The 16,625-nt window shown below is 39.3% G+C and overlaps 1 protein-coding gene across 2 annotated transcripts in view; it reads right to left on the minus strand.

The window, feature by feature from the left end:
- Nucleotides 1–15,543, minus strand: part of LOC137281553 (amine oxidase [flavin-containing] B-like) — a 32,175-nt gene extending 16,632 nt beyond the window's left edge. Inside the window, exons 1-4 of one of the 2 annotated variants that reach the window (XM_067812857.1) lie at nucleotides 15,390–15,543; nucleotides 14,591–14,665; nucleotides 9,206–9,275; nucleotides 8,757–8,851 (exon numbers count right to left, since the gene is read on the minus strand). In XM_067812857.1, coding sequence (XP_067668958.1) covers nucleotides 8,757–8,851; nucleotides 9,206–9,254 — 144 coding nt within the window. In that variant the 5' untranslated portion in view covers nucleotides 9,255–9,275; nucleotides 14,591–14,665; nucleotides 15,390–15,543. Of the gene's footprint in view, nucleotides 1–8,756; nucleotides 8,852–9,205; nucleotides 9,276–14,590; nucleotides 14,893–15,389 lie in introns of those variants that run through there. The other variant, XM_067812858.1, reaches the window with a different exon arrangement.
- Between the last annotated feature and the right edge of the window lie 1,082 nt (nucleotides 15,544–16,625).

A 16,625-nucleotide genomic window follows, 5' to 3' on the forward strand; every position in this document is an offset into this window, starting at 1 on the left:
TTACTTGGGTTGCCTGTCCAGATTCGAAGAGGTCATTCTGCGACGATGTCGCATTGGTCATACAAGATACACTCATGAGTATTTGTTAAAAGGCGAAGATCCTCCGTTTTGTATCCCTTGTGATGAGAGAATCACGGTCAAGCATGTCTTGCTTGACTGCATTGATTTTTCTATCACAAGGGATAAATATTTCAGTGCCAAAACAATTAAGAATCTTTTTAATAAAGTAAATTATCATCTAATAATTGGTTTCTTAAAAGAAATAGAATTGTTGGATAAATTTTGAACAATATGTTTTGTAAATAGATAAATGTTATTTTATTACTGGTAGTGTAAATTGGCAAACTGAGATCGTTAGTGGCTGTGCCTTCAAAGGGGGTTAAAGTATTGTAAAATTATTGTCCCCCTGAGAAGGTACGTAAGTCCCAGAACTTTCAAAGTAAAATTTTCACGTACCAAGGTTTTAAACGTAGTATATTTGTTATTTTAAATTTTGGCTAAATTTTCTCACAGTCGCTGGCAGCTGAGGAGATGATGTAAATCCAGCTAGGATCCATGCAGGTAGCAAAGGTAATGTAAGTCCCCATGGTCCCTAGTATGGTGATCTACCCTTGGTTGTTGGTGACATATAGCCCGTGTTTTATATTGTATTGTCTTTCCTGATTACAGTATTTTAGTTTTCCATGCTAGTTTTATGTTCATATCTGTGATAGTCTAGTATTTTACTGTCCTTCGATGGCAGGTTTTTATGTACTAAATTTATTTATTCTAATCTTGATATAAATTAAAATTGTTCTCGTCACGATATGGCTGCAATATTGCCGATGTGACGCTAAATATTAACTCACTAGGTTGACTACAGATGTTCATGGGTGAGTGAGTGAGTGGGTGAGTTAATATTTAACGTCACATCGGCAATATTTCAGCCACATCGTGACGAGAACAATTTAACATGAAATGGAATATATTTATATCATACAAAAACCTGTTAACAAAGGACAGTAAAACAACTAGAATATCACAGAGAATGTAAAACTAGTTATTAGATCTAGAACAGTTCAACTATAAGAGGACAATACAATATAAAAATGGGCTATGGATTGCCAACAACTGAAGGTAGATCACCATACTAGGGACCATGGGGACTTACATTACTTTTGCTACCTACATGGACCCTAGCTGGATTCACATCATCCCTTCAGTCATTGGCGTTTATGCGGAGAATTAGCCATACATTAAAATAACAAAAATACTGCGATTAAAAACCTTGAAACCTTTAATTTAGATCAAATGTTTCGGGACTTACGTACCCTCTCAGGAGGACAATAATTTTACAGTACTTTAAACCCCCTTTGAGGGTACAGCCACTAACAATTTGAGTTACTAATTCAAACTTCCAATTATAAAATATATATCTATTTACAGATCAGCTAACAGATCTAATGCTTTTAAAAATCCTATGATTATATGAGAACTAGTATTGTTAAAAAGATCCTTCATCGTTCTTGATTTGAAATGACTCTCTTGTGATGGAATACTCAACACTGTCTAGCAAAATATGCTTGACTGTGATTCTTTCATCACAAGGGATACAAAACGGAGGATCCTCACCTTTTAGTATATATTCGTGTGTGTATCTTGTGTGGCCAATGCGACATCGTCGCATAATGACCTCTTCAAATCTGGACTGACAACCCAAGTAGGTGTAACCAATAGAGGGTTTTATCGCATGTAATTTGTTTATACCCACTTGGGTGTCCCACTTCTTCTGCATCAGATCACGGATATAAGATCTAATGGTGGCTTTATAATCACTGTAAGGAATAAGAAGTGGTCTCACAGATTTGTTGAGTGCTGCCTTAGCAGCAAGATCGGCCAATGTGTTACCTGAGATTCCTACATGGCTGGGTAACCAACAGAAGGCGATGTCGTATTGGCCAGTGGCAAGATCATTACACAGTTCAATAATTTCTACTAAAAGTGGATGTCTGCATAAAATATTTTTAATAGCCTGAAGGCAAGAAAGAGAGTCTGAAAAGATTATGTATTGTTTGTGTTTAGGATGTTTCTGAATATATTGAAGAGCCGTTAATATGGCGTTAGCTTCAGCAGTGAAAATAGAGCTATTATCCGGTAATCTAGACGATATTGTTCTGGATCCAATGACAGTGGCACAATCCACTGCGCCACCGTCCTTGGACCCATCTGTGTATATAAATTTATAGTTGCTGAATTTACTTTTTAATTGATGATATTCTTGTTTATATTGTAATTCATTAGTTTCTGATTTTTTAAATCCAGTTAATGTTAGGTCAACTTGTGGCCTAACCAATTGCCAAGGAGGAGAAGAAAGAAGACGGGACGGAGCTATACTTTCCTGTTCAATGCCGGAAACAGCAATAAATGGCTTAATTCTCAGTCCAAGAGGCGGAACAAGAGAAGAGTTTTTGTTGCATAAGTCCTCATAAAGGGGATTGAACACACAGTTATGGGCAGGGTTAGATTCATTAGAGTATAATTTAGTAATGTATTGTAAAGACGATTTTATACGCCGTTGAGTAAGAGATGGTTCATCGGCCTCAACGTAGAGACTATCAATAGGTGATGTTCTGAAAGACCCAAGACAAAGTCTTAAACCTTGGTGGTGGACAGGATCAAGAAGTTTAAGGTTGCTTTTACAGGCTCCACCATATACAATGGTGCCATAATCAAGCTTTGACCAATGACCTGTAGAGGTGAAGGAGAGTAACTTGATGTACTTTCAGTAGATCGAGTGCCTTCAAGCATTTTGTTTTTAGTGATTTGATATGCGGCAAAAAGGTCAAGTGGGAGTCGAAAATTAGACCCAAGAACTTGGCCTCCTTTACAACTTTGATGGGAGAGCCATTTAAAAATAGTTCTGGGTCTTTATGCGGCTTAGATTTTCTACAAAAATGTATACAATTAGTTTTTGATTTTTTTAGTTCGATTGTATGCATATTTTTACCTCGACAGGAAATATTAAAATCATCCACAAATAATGATCCATCAATTGAATCATTTAAAACCTTGGATAAACTGTTTATCTTGATACTAAAAAGTGTTACAGACAAAATACTGCCTTGTGGGACACCCTGATCCTGATTGTAATGGTCAGACAGGGTTGAACCCACTCGGACTTGAAACTGCCTGTCTTTTAAAAATTGTGATATAAAAAGAGGCAAACGACCCCTTAAACCGAAGTCATGTAAATCCTTTAAAATGCCATGCTTCCAAGTGGTATCGTATGTTTTCTCCAAATCAAAGAATATCGATACTGCATGTTGTTTATTTACTATTGCATTTTTGACAAAGGATTCTAGACGTACCAAATGGTCAATGGTACTACGATGTTTCCTGAAACCACATTGAATATTTGTTATAAGGTTATAGGTTTCCAGATACCAATTTAATCTATTGTTTACCATTCGTTCCATGGTTTTACAGACACAACTCGTTAAAGAGATTGGTCTATAATTTGATGGATCAGTATGATCCCGGCCAGGTTTTGAAATGGGGACTACAATGGCATTACGCCAGGAAGATGGGAACTTCCCTGAAGTCCATATTGAATCAAAAATATTTAGCAGTGTTTCCAGACACGATTCAGGCAAGTGCTTTAGGAACTGATAGTGGATATTGTCAGCCCCTGTTGCTGTATCATGAGCTTGCTCAAGGGAGGTATGTAGTTCATGTATTGAAAATAATTCACTATAATCCTCACCGTTTTCTGAGTTAAAGTTTAATCTTTTCCTCTCCTGATGTTTCTGAAACTTTTGAAACTGTGGGACATAATTTGATGAAGATGAATGCTTGGCGAGAGTTTCACCAAGTTTATTGGCAATGTCAGATTTATTTGTTAATAAATTATCACCATCTTTCAGATGGTGAACAGTAGATTTTGCCCTTTATTCTTTGAATCATGTTCCACACTTTTGACGTAGGCGTGCTTGAATTGATTTTCGATACATAATTTCGCCAAGTCTGACGCTTATTTTGTTTAAAAGAACGTCTAGCCTTGGCATTTAAAATTTTAACTTTGTCAAGATTATGTACGGTAGGGTGTCGGCGAAAATACTTTTCAGCCTTCTTCCTACACTTCCTGGCCTGTTTACATTCATTGTTGAACTATGGCTTACGGATATGTGGAACTGCGGAAGACTTGCGAATGTCATTCAATAAATCGGAAAACAACTGTATTGGGTCTTCGCTGTTCAGAAAAACATCAGGTTTTAAGTTATCATTACACAATATTTTATACAACGACCCGTCAGCCTTGGCAAAGTTCCGTCTAAATATCGGTGGATCATCACCAGGGTCAATTGTTTTGAGAATGGTGGGAAAGTGATCACTCCCACATAGGTCGTCATGGACCATCCAGTCAAATTCATTATATAAAATGGGGTCACCAAGTGATAGATCCAGGGAAGAATATGTTCCCGTAGCTGGATGTAAATCAGTGGCTGAATCATCATTGAAAATACATAAATTGTTATTTGAAATGAATTCCTCCAGGAGTTTACCTTTGGTGTTAGTACGGACACCTAACCAAAGTGGGTTGTGCCCGTTAAGATCACCCATGATAAGACATGGCTTCGGAAGTTGATCAAAGAGTTTTTGAAGATCTGATTGTTGAATACTGGAAGAGGGGGGTATATACAAACTGCACAATGTCAGCACAAAGTGCAGAGTCAGACGAACGGCAACAGCTTGAAGATCCGTTTTTAGAGTCAGAGGGCTATGAGTGACGCTCTGATGGACTAAAATAGAAGAGCCTCCAGTAGCCTTATTTCCTGGGGGAGAGAAAGAATGATAATCAGTGTATCGCCTTAAGTTAAAATTATCAGTATTTTTAAGATAAGTTTCTTGAAGACATAATGCTGACGGTTGAAGGTCTTGAATGAGTAATTGAGTAATTGTATGTCATTGAAGTTATTTTTAAGCCCTCTGCAATTCCACTGAATTATATTATCCAACTGAGTCATGGTGGCTCAATTGGTGATCGTTCACGGGTCGTTTGAGGAGGAGCTGTTCCTCCGACTGCCTTGTGAGGAAGGAGTAACCTCCATATCCAGAGGTTCAAACGAGTTTTGTAGAGGGACCTCTGAAGGTCATGGGGCAATAGGTGGATAGTTTCTATTTAACCTTTTTCCTTTCTTCTTTCCTGTTTGGTCAGTAGCTGTTTTTGAATGAGATGGCTGTGAAGCAGATGTCTTTGATGTCGAAGGCTGAATTTCAATCTGAGACCCGGTAGTAGACTGAGTGACTGCTGAAGTAAGTGTTTTTCCTGAATTAACTGGTCTGTCTGACTGAACCCAGGTCAAGTCAGTCTGACAAGCAGTCGAGGATGTAGCGGGTGACTGCCGCAGAATAAGAGATATTCAACACAGTTGAAGTTTGATTTGTAAACAGTTTCTTGGCATCAAGGTATGAAATGTTCTTTTCGCATTTGATTTTCATTATTTAGATTCCCGTATATAACAGGACAGGATGAAGCTGCATGTGGGCCTTCACAGTTTGCGCATTTTATGTCATGCTCACAGTCTGCACCCTCATGATGGTCACCACAGCGATGACACACCACAGGGTTTCGACATGAGTTAGACCCATGACCGAAATGCTGACACTTATAACACCGTAGTGGATTGGGGACATACACATCCACCCCGATGTTAACATACCCTGCTTTTATTGACTGTGGAAGAGAAGATCGCGAAAAGGTTGAGAGGTAGGTATTAGTTGGAGTGATATTACCATCTTTCTTAAAAGTGAAACGTTTCACCGCTGTAAGTTCAAGAGCTATATCCTCCTCTGACATATCACAGAGACAACGAGCTTTGTCCCGTATGATGCCACGGCAAGAATTCAATGTCCTGTGCACAGACACAGCAACCTCGATATTGGCAAATTTCTTGACAGACAGCAGATTGAGAAATTGCTGTCTCCGTGCACACTCAACCAAAAGCGAGCCACTACGAAGACGGGTAACGTTCTTTACCTCACCACAAATTCCAGAGATTGCTTTTGAAATTGCGAAGGGATTGAGTTTGATCGGTAGAAAGTCCTTAGACTCAATCACTAAAAATCGAGCCCAAGAATCGACATTTACAGGAATAGTTTCAGGTGTACAATCTGTTTCAACCAGACGCCTCTTTTTTTCATAGCGAGATGAACCAGCTTGTTGGGAAAACATCAGGAAAGGAAGAGTATTCGGCACCCCTGCTCCCCACCCACCATGGAGTGTCAACAAGGACGGTGTCAAATAACACCGGATCTCCAAGATGCCAACACCAGGGATACAGGGATGTTAAGATGTTCATGTGATATCGCCCTGTTTCTCCAAGAATAGCTTTATTAGCTGCAAACTTCCCAACTCCTATCAAACGCTTGAAATATGCTGCATGTAATTTCTCTATAGAATCCTGGTAAACAGAGCTCCATATCTCTGACGGGTACAGCAGTATTGGAGACACTTAAGAGTCAAACAGTTTACACGCAGCTGTGAAAGATAGGTATTTGCACTTATTGAATAACTGATACAGAGGTGTAACAGTCTTTCCCGCTTGTGAGGCCAATGTTTGACATGCTTTTGTCCACTTTAAAACACAGAGAACACTAACCCGAGATATTTATAGTAAAACACAATCTTAACAGGTTTTCCGCATAATGTCCAGGATTCGTGTCTTGAAAGGATTCCACCATTCCGAAAAACGATAATGTTAGTTTTCTCCATCTTAATTTCCAATCCCCATTTGGCACAATACTCCGTAATACAGTTCAGCTGTCTCTGTAGTCAAACCACGGTATACGAGAATGTAACAATATCGTCGGAAAATAACAGCAACATAATATCGTCTATTGATGCAGAAACAAAAAACTCCTTTTCCAATGGAAGAATACATGTCGTTTACGAATTCGTTGATATATAATATAAATAGCAATGGGCTCAGTATACACCCCTGTCTTACTCCAGAGGATGTTTGTAAAGGAGGAGTTTTCTGTCCATAAACCTGAATGCAAGATATAACATGATTATACATATTCTTGATGATGGTGTACAGTTTCCCATGACAGTCACGTTTCAGCAGCAGGTAGAACAATTTCTTTCTTGGAGTGAAGTCAAATGCTTTTTAAAAATCAATAAAAGCAGCGTAAAATCGCCCATTTGGTCTCGATAGATATTTTGCACACAACGCTTGAAGGACGAACATATTGTCTATTGTTGAATAATTTTCTCTGAATCCTGCTAGCAAATCATTACGTTCAATCCTTGTCCGTAGTCGTTTTTCTAAAATTGTTGTGAATATTTTTCCAAAAACGTTTAAAAGCGAAATACCACGATAATTACTGGGGTCTGCCTTGCTTCCACGTTTATGCAGTGGCATTATCAATCCGACTGCCCATGATTCAGGGAAATTTCCAGTATCCATTACTTTATTAAATAGTGGTAGGAGAAAAGCTGTCAATAATGCAATATCAGCTTTCAGGAATTCCGGAGGAATGCAGTCCTCTCCTGGGGCCTTTCCATTTTTCAAATATTTAATAGAGTCCATGACTTCAGTTTCTGTGATCTCCTTAGACAGAAAGTCTGTATAGAAAGGTGTTTCATCACACGTTTCACAAGTATGATTATTTACAAAATCATGTACAAAATGGTCAAATTCAGTATTGTTATTATCTGTTGTCTTCGGATTCAGCAATGTATAAAATATTCAAACAAAGCTAACAAAGCTACATTACTAACACCCGTATACCCTTCAAGAAATTTTCCAGAATTGTTTACAATCCTTGATTCTCAAAGTTTCTTCAATGTCTCCCGTTAACTTCTCGTGATATTTCTGTTTCTTAACTTGCCAACACTTCCTAAAGTCAAACTCGACACTCAGATACTCATGTAAATTTTCCTCACATTTATGTCTCCTGTAGTGATTTAAGTTTTTTGGTATTTCTCTGACTTCAATCGTTCACGGTCATGATCAAACCAAGATGGTTGTTGCTTCCACTTATGTTTGCGTCTGTCAGATGACATTACACATAATAGTTGCATAGGATATATCCAAATAGCTTGTTCATTACGTGACATATTCACACTGGAAATAACACTGCAAGGCAGGTCAAAATTATGGTTTCATTATCACTACCATGACATTGTTAGAAACCACAAGGGGGACAGAAACTCCAAAGGTTGTGCTAAATATCACAATGCATTACCAGTATGGCATGTGGTATCTGATGTACTTCCTAATTACTGGGAACAAAAGTTACAATGGTATACTGTGAGTCAGAGGGACATAATATGTATATTATATGTCCTTCCTCTTCAATCCGTGCTCCGAAGTAAAAACAAAAAAACCCGAACATTTCACGCACACAAGTGCACTTCACAGTTTCGAATTCTGTGGGAAATTACCTGTTTCTCGACACCATTCACTATTGCCTCAGCCAAAGCTAAAGTTCTGTAAAAGACCTGTCAAAATCATCGCAAATGTTGTTATTTTTGAGACATTGACTGTCACGGGCACGGACAATCACTAAACAAAGATGCAAGGAACTGCAGCAAAGGCTCATATGACCTATTCTTTTGTAAACATATTCAGGTAAATTGACTTCAGTGTGTTGAGTAATTTGGAGTTCATTTCAGAGCTGAAGGTGGCATAGAAGAAAGAAGACAATTACAACTGACAATGTCTTTGACAGGGAGCTAATGAGACTAGACTCAGCCAGACCAGTGCTTGTACCTTGACTGTGTAGGACCGTCCTCCGACGCGGTCCCGGGCTTCGAGGACAGCAACACTCAATCCACTCTTCTTGAGTAAACAGGCAGCACTCAGTCCTTTAAGAAAGATAATCACATAAGTTCACATAAGCAGGAAAACTGTTAACTTGGATAAATAGGCTCCATTAAACATATGATATCAAGTTCACCACAGTTTGCTATGTGAGGAGTCATTGACAGCAGGTGCTGCTAAACAGGATTGTGTTATAACCTGGTGAAAGGAGAAATCGTCAATGATCATGTTGAAAGAGTTCATGTTAATGTTTGTGAGTAAACGTTACAGACTCCTACTAACAGCATCTAAGATGCCTTCAGCTTGTAAATTGTGTAACTGTCGTAAGAGAGTAAATCTTGTAAACTATCTCCCTAGCAGAGAATCCTAGATGCAATTTCAACACACAGTTTCCTCACCACTGATACCACCGCCAATAACTGCAACATCCACACGAATGCCGTCCATCTTTAGATGCTCAGAGAAACTCTATAAAGGAAGATGAAAATTCCAAATATTGACACTGCTGTCATCTGATATGTAAATCTGTGATTATAATAGAACTGCCCAGTTCATCAGGATGTGTTTTGCTGGGGCTGGATATTTAACACATTTCGATTTTTCTAGCATAGTATAATGCCTCTCAATAAATACTAGTAACTGAGTCTGAACCAGACAATCCTATGATTGGCATCATGGGCATTAGCCTACACAGCTGGGATATGATAACAGGCATCTACCAACCAACTGACCACCTGACCCCAATTGTCGTTTCCTTCAACAAATGTGGGTTACTTGAAACCAATCCTATTCCAGATCTCCACGAGTTCACGAGCCACAGTATTGTGTTCCTATCTTGACATTTTTTTCTCACAAACGGGGGTATATTAGCTGTTAAATGACGACTGAGAGGATTACTGTTATGCCCCCTATGGGTGAAAAGAGACGAAATATATTGGTTGGGGAAACGAACACTGTGCGCATTCGTGATGTAGCTCTAGTCTATTCGTAACATGCATACATTCAATCATTTAGAATACGCATGGGGATAGTATCGAGTGAAAATGGCAAATTGGAAACAGACACAATATTGGAATGATTCACCGTTTACAATTCCCGTCTGCCCTACCGTCTGGAACGGTCTATTGTTATTTCGCACTGTGAAATTTCAAACGTGGTCTATTATTATCGTTATCGAGATGTATTTCATATCAGACAGGTTCTTTTGTCCTCAGTTTGAGGTGTTAAAGTACATGTATTCTGATAATTATGTTTAACTACTTACGATTGGACAGTTCAAATTAGGATACCCAGTCACAACACGGGTACTCTTAGTTTTTGTTGAAATTCGGACAGGCAGGCTTTTGTCCGGACTTGTAATTTTGTAAAGTTACCAGTCCGACTGCCTACGTGGAATTAAGGGAGTTTTAAGTACTGGGTAATGTGACATGTTTATATGAAGTTGTGAAAGTGTCTATGCAGCGTGACGCCATGACTGACGCAAAATCACGCAGAACGGCAACGGTAGTCATCGGCATTACTGGCTTCTTTTCTTACTTGCAATGAAAACGATATAAACATGACAGTACACAGCATGTTGTCTTTTTCCGACGTCAAAAATATATATAACAACAGGGGATCGTAACGCTAAATTCTGCCATCAAGGCATGTACTTTTTAGAGACTGAGGCATTTTAGAAGTTGCAAGGATGAAGGAAAACCAAGTTCTGTTTTATTCTGATGAGTACGACGTTTCGGCTTCGAGGAGTTTTCTAATCTTGTAGTCTGCTCGGTTGATTTCCAAAATATCAGATGTTGCTGCATTGTCAGGGTTGTCTTGGTTGTCACCGGCTATGGCGGATTTGGAGTCATTTTTCTGGACTGAGGTTTTGTGTTTGTGTTAATTCGTAGAGGGAGCGGACGGGATGGGGCTAAAATAACTTTTCAAAATATGTTTTGTTCTAAATGTCACGACTTAAGCGTTATTTCCTTTATGGTTTGAAACATGAAAATCGGATAGCTACTGGGAAGATTGATCATTAATTACACAATTAACTTATTAATGATCACTGATATTAAGGTTTCATGTACCCAGTAACGATAATTCTGAAACGTAGCCGATGAACCCAGAATCGGTTGTCATGTTTTCGACCATACACTTACACAAGTGCACTTTCCGTCATATTGGATAGTGTTTACAAACTCACGTTTCGCAAAGGCCAGTATTGAGATGCCAGTTACAATACATATATAATATGTTCAGCTGCGACAAATGCATCACTGAATTCCCCGTTCATTTTCGGATCAAATTTCAACCGGTCTTTGTCACCAATAGCAATCGTCTAGACAAAATGAAAATGAAATACATTGGGTGTGAAAACAAACGCTGTGTTCGAAATACTGCGCTTAAATGAACCGTGAACAAAGAAAAAAATCCCTTTTTGCACTGCGTAGTATTTTCTAAAACGGTCCGACATATTGCCGTCCATCCATTGCTTGTAATGGCTGAATATGTTGCATGTACATTCAACATCAAAGCACTCAGATGGTAAAGCTACCTTATTCCTATTGCACTCATTATATGTTTTCAATGTAAATTTGTCTCCTGCGTAAAGTCAATATGATGTCATGCTGGAAAAAAATGTACAAACTCTACCTGTAAGATGTTTTACAAAAAGTGGCTTCTGTGTACATGGATAACATCAAAGTTATGTCACAACAACGTTTATGAACCACGTCCAGCCCAGACTACTTCACAAATTCATCATCTCATAAACAAGCGTGGAGGTGTACCAATGGCAGCACCCTTACACGGACATGCATGTTTTGACCCTGAAATATTGAACAGTAATGCAATGGAGGCTGTCAAAAGTGGTATCTGTCCAATCCGGAAAGCTGGCAACACCGCCTTAGAATCTCAGTCCCATCCGTAGCTTGTACATTTACCATCAACTCTACAATCCAGCACTTTATCTAAACCGGATTGTTTTTTCCGTCCCAATGAAACACCTTTCACTGTATATGTATTGCAAAGCTATGCCACTAACAAGGCCACTTTACAAGATTCACATCCCATAAGGAAGCGTAGAAGTACCACTTGCAGCATCCTGATATATGAGACCAGTATATGGAGGACAGCCTTTTCTTTATTGTATAACACGACGTTTCAGGGCTACGTCTTGCCCCATTTATCACCTGAAGAAGGGACAAGACCTAGCCCTGAAGCGTCGTGTTATGCAATAAAAATGAAGTTGTCATCCCTATACTAGTCTTATATGTTCACCAACTACTAATGTCTCTCAAGAGTCTCAGCACCCTGAGAGTATCTTACATATACATGCATGTTTTGACCCTCAAATGTCGAACCGTACTATGTATTTTGGAAGACAGCTTGAGAGCCGTGAGTCACACCTACCCGGACTTTGAATCTTCCGCACTGTTGACAATTTCCGGGGGATAAGTTTACACTGTACGTGAATACTCGTTTCATATAATCACCAAATTCTAATGCCTCTCACCAACCTCAACGTACATACACAGGCATGTCATGTAAACACTCTATATGTATATATGTATATATGTGTTCACGCGTATAGTTTCTACACTTCGTGTACACTGCAATGCAATTGCAAAGCAACCCCCCATGTATCATACCACAAGCATGAAGACTGAATACCAAAGCAGCAATTTGTCAGTGGGCCAAGATTCCAGGATATGTGTTAAGGTCAATGCAGGTGATGCATTTAAGTCTCCCATAACTGGTGACGCATTTAAGTCTCACACAACTGTGAGAAATCTGTTGACGCAAGAATGAACCACACTTTGCTGTCTGATGATCCACAGCTTAAATTGTGATTGTGAAATTAGGCTGTTGGTGTTTCGATACGAGATTTGATACAGAAAGTGATATGAATTGAAGCCATCTGTGAACATGCCCTCAGAAACATGGACCAGATTCCAGTTCCGGTCGAAAGATTCAAGGTCTCATGCAGCTTTAACTGCAATGGTAGTTTTAACATCAAATGCCAAGTTCAGTCAAAAGGTATCTACAGGAATCTTGCTGAGAGACATAATTGTTGAAGTACTAAAAGGAATTTGCAGTCTTACGACAGGAAGACGTGCTGTTGTACTGCATGGATGACAGACACGGAATAAGTATCAGAGCACCAGATTCTCCACTGGCTTCTCGTGACAGAGTTAAGCGGTGCACTTCTGTGCTTCTTGTGCGTGATATTACAGAACATACTGATGGAAGCATTTACAGAGGGCAAGTGTTTGTTTCTGTCAAGGACAATCTCTTTGATGCATCCACAGCTTTGAGACACATGGAGTTTCCAAAGACATTGTCTGGTAATTCCCTCAAACCAATTGAAGTCTTGTTGACAGATGGAGGCACTGACTCCAATTAATTGGTTCTTCCTAAGTATCTCTTAATGTAGATTTTCTTAGCCGAAGTCTTGATATGACTGCTCCATGACGTCAGTCTTGCCCAAAGGATTGAGCAGGGGTGAACTGGGTAAAAAAATGGCAAAAAAGCGCTTATGTGCAAACACGACAGAACAAGAAAACGCCAAACTGTTGGATGGTTATGAAATGTCCAGAGGGGAAGCATGCAGCCTGTCATTAAAGCTTTATCTGAGCGTTTCAGTCACCTCAGCTTGAAACACGTGCCTTTCAAGATAGCTGATTAGGTGTCTGCTGAAGCGGTACCTGAACCTTTCGACCATGCCAAAGCCATACAGTCAGAACTTTTACGTTCTGACACCTCAACACAGAAACCGCTTGACAAGCACAAGAGTCTCATGCAGGATACAGCTACCCATTGAAGGGAAAGACAATACTCCTTTCAACTGAAAAAGTACCAGAAGGCCCCATCCTATGTGTGTTTGAAAAGAAGCCAAGTAATTGATACTTTCAAACAAGAGCCTGAATCATGACAGTCAAGATGATTATTGTGAAGCAGCAACTGTCACTAGCAGATCTCACCGTGAAGATGAAATGTGAAGGCCTGTGTACAGTTTGTCAGACGCCAAGGATAGGATTACAAAAGTTTATGACTCTTTCGTGGATTCATGCTCCACAAATTCATGGAAACAGTGTCGACAAAGCAATGTTCATGTCTTTAATTGATTTCCTTGGCAAAGATGCCACGGAGACTTATCGTACTAAGGCTGATGATGACAAGAAACAGCAGAAACCCAACAAAGGAGAAGAGCCGACAAGTAGTTGAATACAGCTGAATACTAAAAAAAGCGACTATGGTAGGGTTAGAGGCGGATAACTATATCTTGTTGTCAAACTCGCAGACTTGGTTGGCGTGTCATTGGTTCCCATGTCGATGCTCATGCTGTTGATCACTGTATTGTCTGGTCCAGACTCGATTATTTACAGACCGCCGGCAGTATAGCTGGAATACTGCTGAGTGCGGCGTAAAACTAAACTCATTTATTCTCGTAAGAAAACAAGGGAAATTTATTCTAACAAGAGGCTGTGGGCATAAGCTGAAGTGGACTTGAACATGCCGTAAGAAATATGTCTGGTTTTCGATTTAGTTTCAATGGTAAAATTTTGAAGTTTTTTTTAGATATGATTCAGAGAGTAGTGAACTAACAGCTAGAGTAGTCAACGAATGTTAATATCAAAAGTACTATTCAGAGAAAACCAGGCAATGAATATTTCCATAGACTGAACAAGTATGGTGACTTTATTTTATACCTGAATGTTTCAAAATGGTTAAAATATTTCAATTGTTTCTCATTAATTAAGGCAATCGCTCAACATATTTTGAAAATTGTTATGCCAAACCTTTAACTTGATTTACTTCTCAGCAGGATATCCTCTATACTTGCGGATCACCCGTCTTTCCAGAAGGACATGAATCTGGGGACAAGATGGTGGTTATTAGAAAGCTCTCTTGCGACAACCTTGTCGAAATCCAGGGTCTAGACTCTGAAGTTCTTAAGATAGCGTTAAGATAGTCGTAAGTTAATGTAAAGCACTTAAGACTATCATAGCGTTAAGAAGAGCTTTACAAGTCTAGGCCCAGTACTACACATGTCAGCTCTTTCCACCTGTGTGTCTCCTGAATACAGTCAGCATGATGTCATGCAGGAAAGATCTCTGCCAGCAAGGTATGTTACACACGGCGACACAGTCCAGCGATTTCCGTGTACAGCATAACACCAAATGTTACTGCGTCTCTGATCATCGCCAATCGATGTTGTGAACATAACGTATGAATGCGTTTCTGCCAGCCAACACTAATTAATTAGATCTATATCGCATACACAAACGTAAAGATGCACAATCCTGCACACAGTCGTTATGATGTCTGGCCAAATCTGTCCAAACCTTACCTCTAAAATGTATCACAAACGTCCACAGAACAGAGTGGTTTCTGTGTAACATGACATGGCAGCAAAGTTTTATCACTAAGTTTATGAACTACGCCCCGTCAAGAATACTTTACAAGATCCACATCCCATAAGCTAGCGTAGAAGTACCACTTGCAGCACCCTTACACCTACATGCATGTTTTGACCCTGAAAATGCGAACAGTAAGTAACACGTGGAAGACAAAGTGAGAGGCGAGAGACATACCTACCTGGACCTCGAATTTTCTGCACTGTTGACGTAACTTCCGTGGATAAGTCGGGAAATATTTCATACTGTATATCTGTGTTTGTTTACGTTCACTTGCATATTTTCCATACTTGTGATAACAGGACAAGGATGCTAAAGAATTAAAACACATATATGAAAAAGAGAAATTGAAACCTCGTTTGTGGAGAAGACGTATCATTGAGTAGGTGCACATGTACTTTCCGAAAAAAAAATAAAGCGTCAACAGATGTCTATATTAAAGTACACAAAACGCCATTGAAACACAAAAAAGTATTTATCATTTGAAATGGTAACGAAACATATTTACAAGGCGCAATATTTCCAAGCACTGGTACATGCATATGGAAATAACACATCACCGACATTTTCCTCCAGTTCTCCAATCTCATTTGCCTGTATAAAATATTCACTTATTATTCATTTAAGGTGGCGAAATCCCAGTTGATAAAGCGTTTGATCGGCTAGCCAAAGACCCAGGGTTCGATTTATGTACAATGTGTGAGGCCAAGTTCTGTTGTCCCCTGCCGTGGTATAGCTGGAATTAGGACTAGGACGGGTATCACGGATACACGGGCCGGGTGGGTAATGAGTTGGACCCGGGTACCTGTCTCAATACTGAACCCACTTTGATCACGTGACTAATGAATGTCAGGATATTTGAATGTTCATTTGACATAACTTTATTTACGAGATTGTTGTCTTATGCTTGAGGTTCTGGACACGTGTAACATAGGTCGGATTATAATAATTGTTTACATGTAAAAGACTCAAGAACGTAAACATCCGCCTCGAGTAGAGTCTGAACAAAAACACCACCCAGTGACCACATACATTAGACAATATTAATCAGCTATCAGGCTGACATATAAAAGAATTATTCGATTGACATTACTGGACTGAAACCGAACCTGGACCATGCTGCATGGATAGTGTTGCCTCGAAATTAACCTTGATTGTGACTGGTTGCCGTTGCAGTTGTGATGTCATGGAAATGCGAAAAAGGGAATATTGTGTTCAAAATCCAAATCCTTCAAGATCTATCTATGTGCCAGCTTTTGTTACAGAACACCAGGGATGGCAATTTTCCGCAAATCCGCTGAAATACGCAAATTTTAATGCAAATCAGTCAATCTTGAGATTAGTCTTAACCCGAGGAGAAAATATTTAGTTGAACTGAGGTCCCACTTATAAACGTCAAATATCCACATCTGTGTCT

The sequence above is a fragment of the Haliotis asinina genome, chromosome 4 (assembly GCF_037392515.1).
Source record: "Haliotis asinina isolate JCU_RB_2024 chromosome 4, JCU_Hal_asi_v2, whole genome shotgun sequence".
Lineage (NCBI taxonomy): Eukaryota > Metazoa > Mollusca > Gastropoda > Lepetellida > Haliotidae > Haliotis > Haliotis asinina.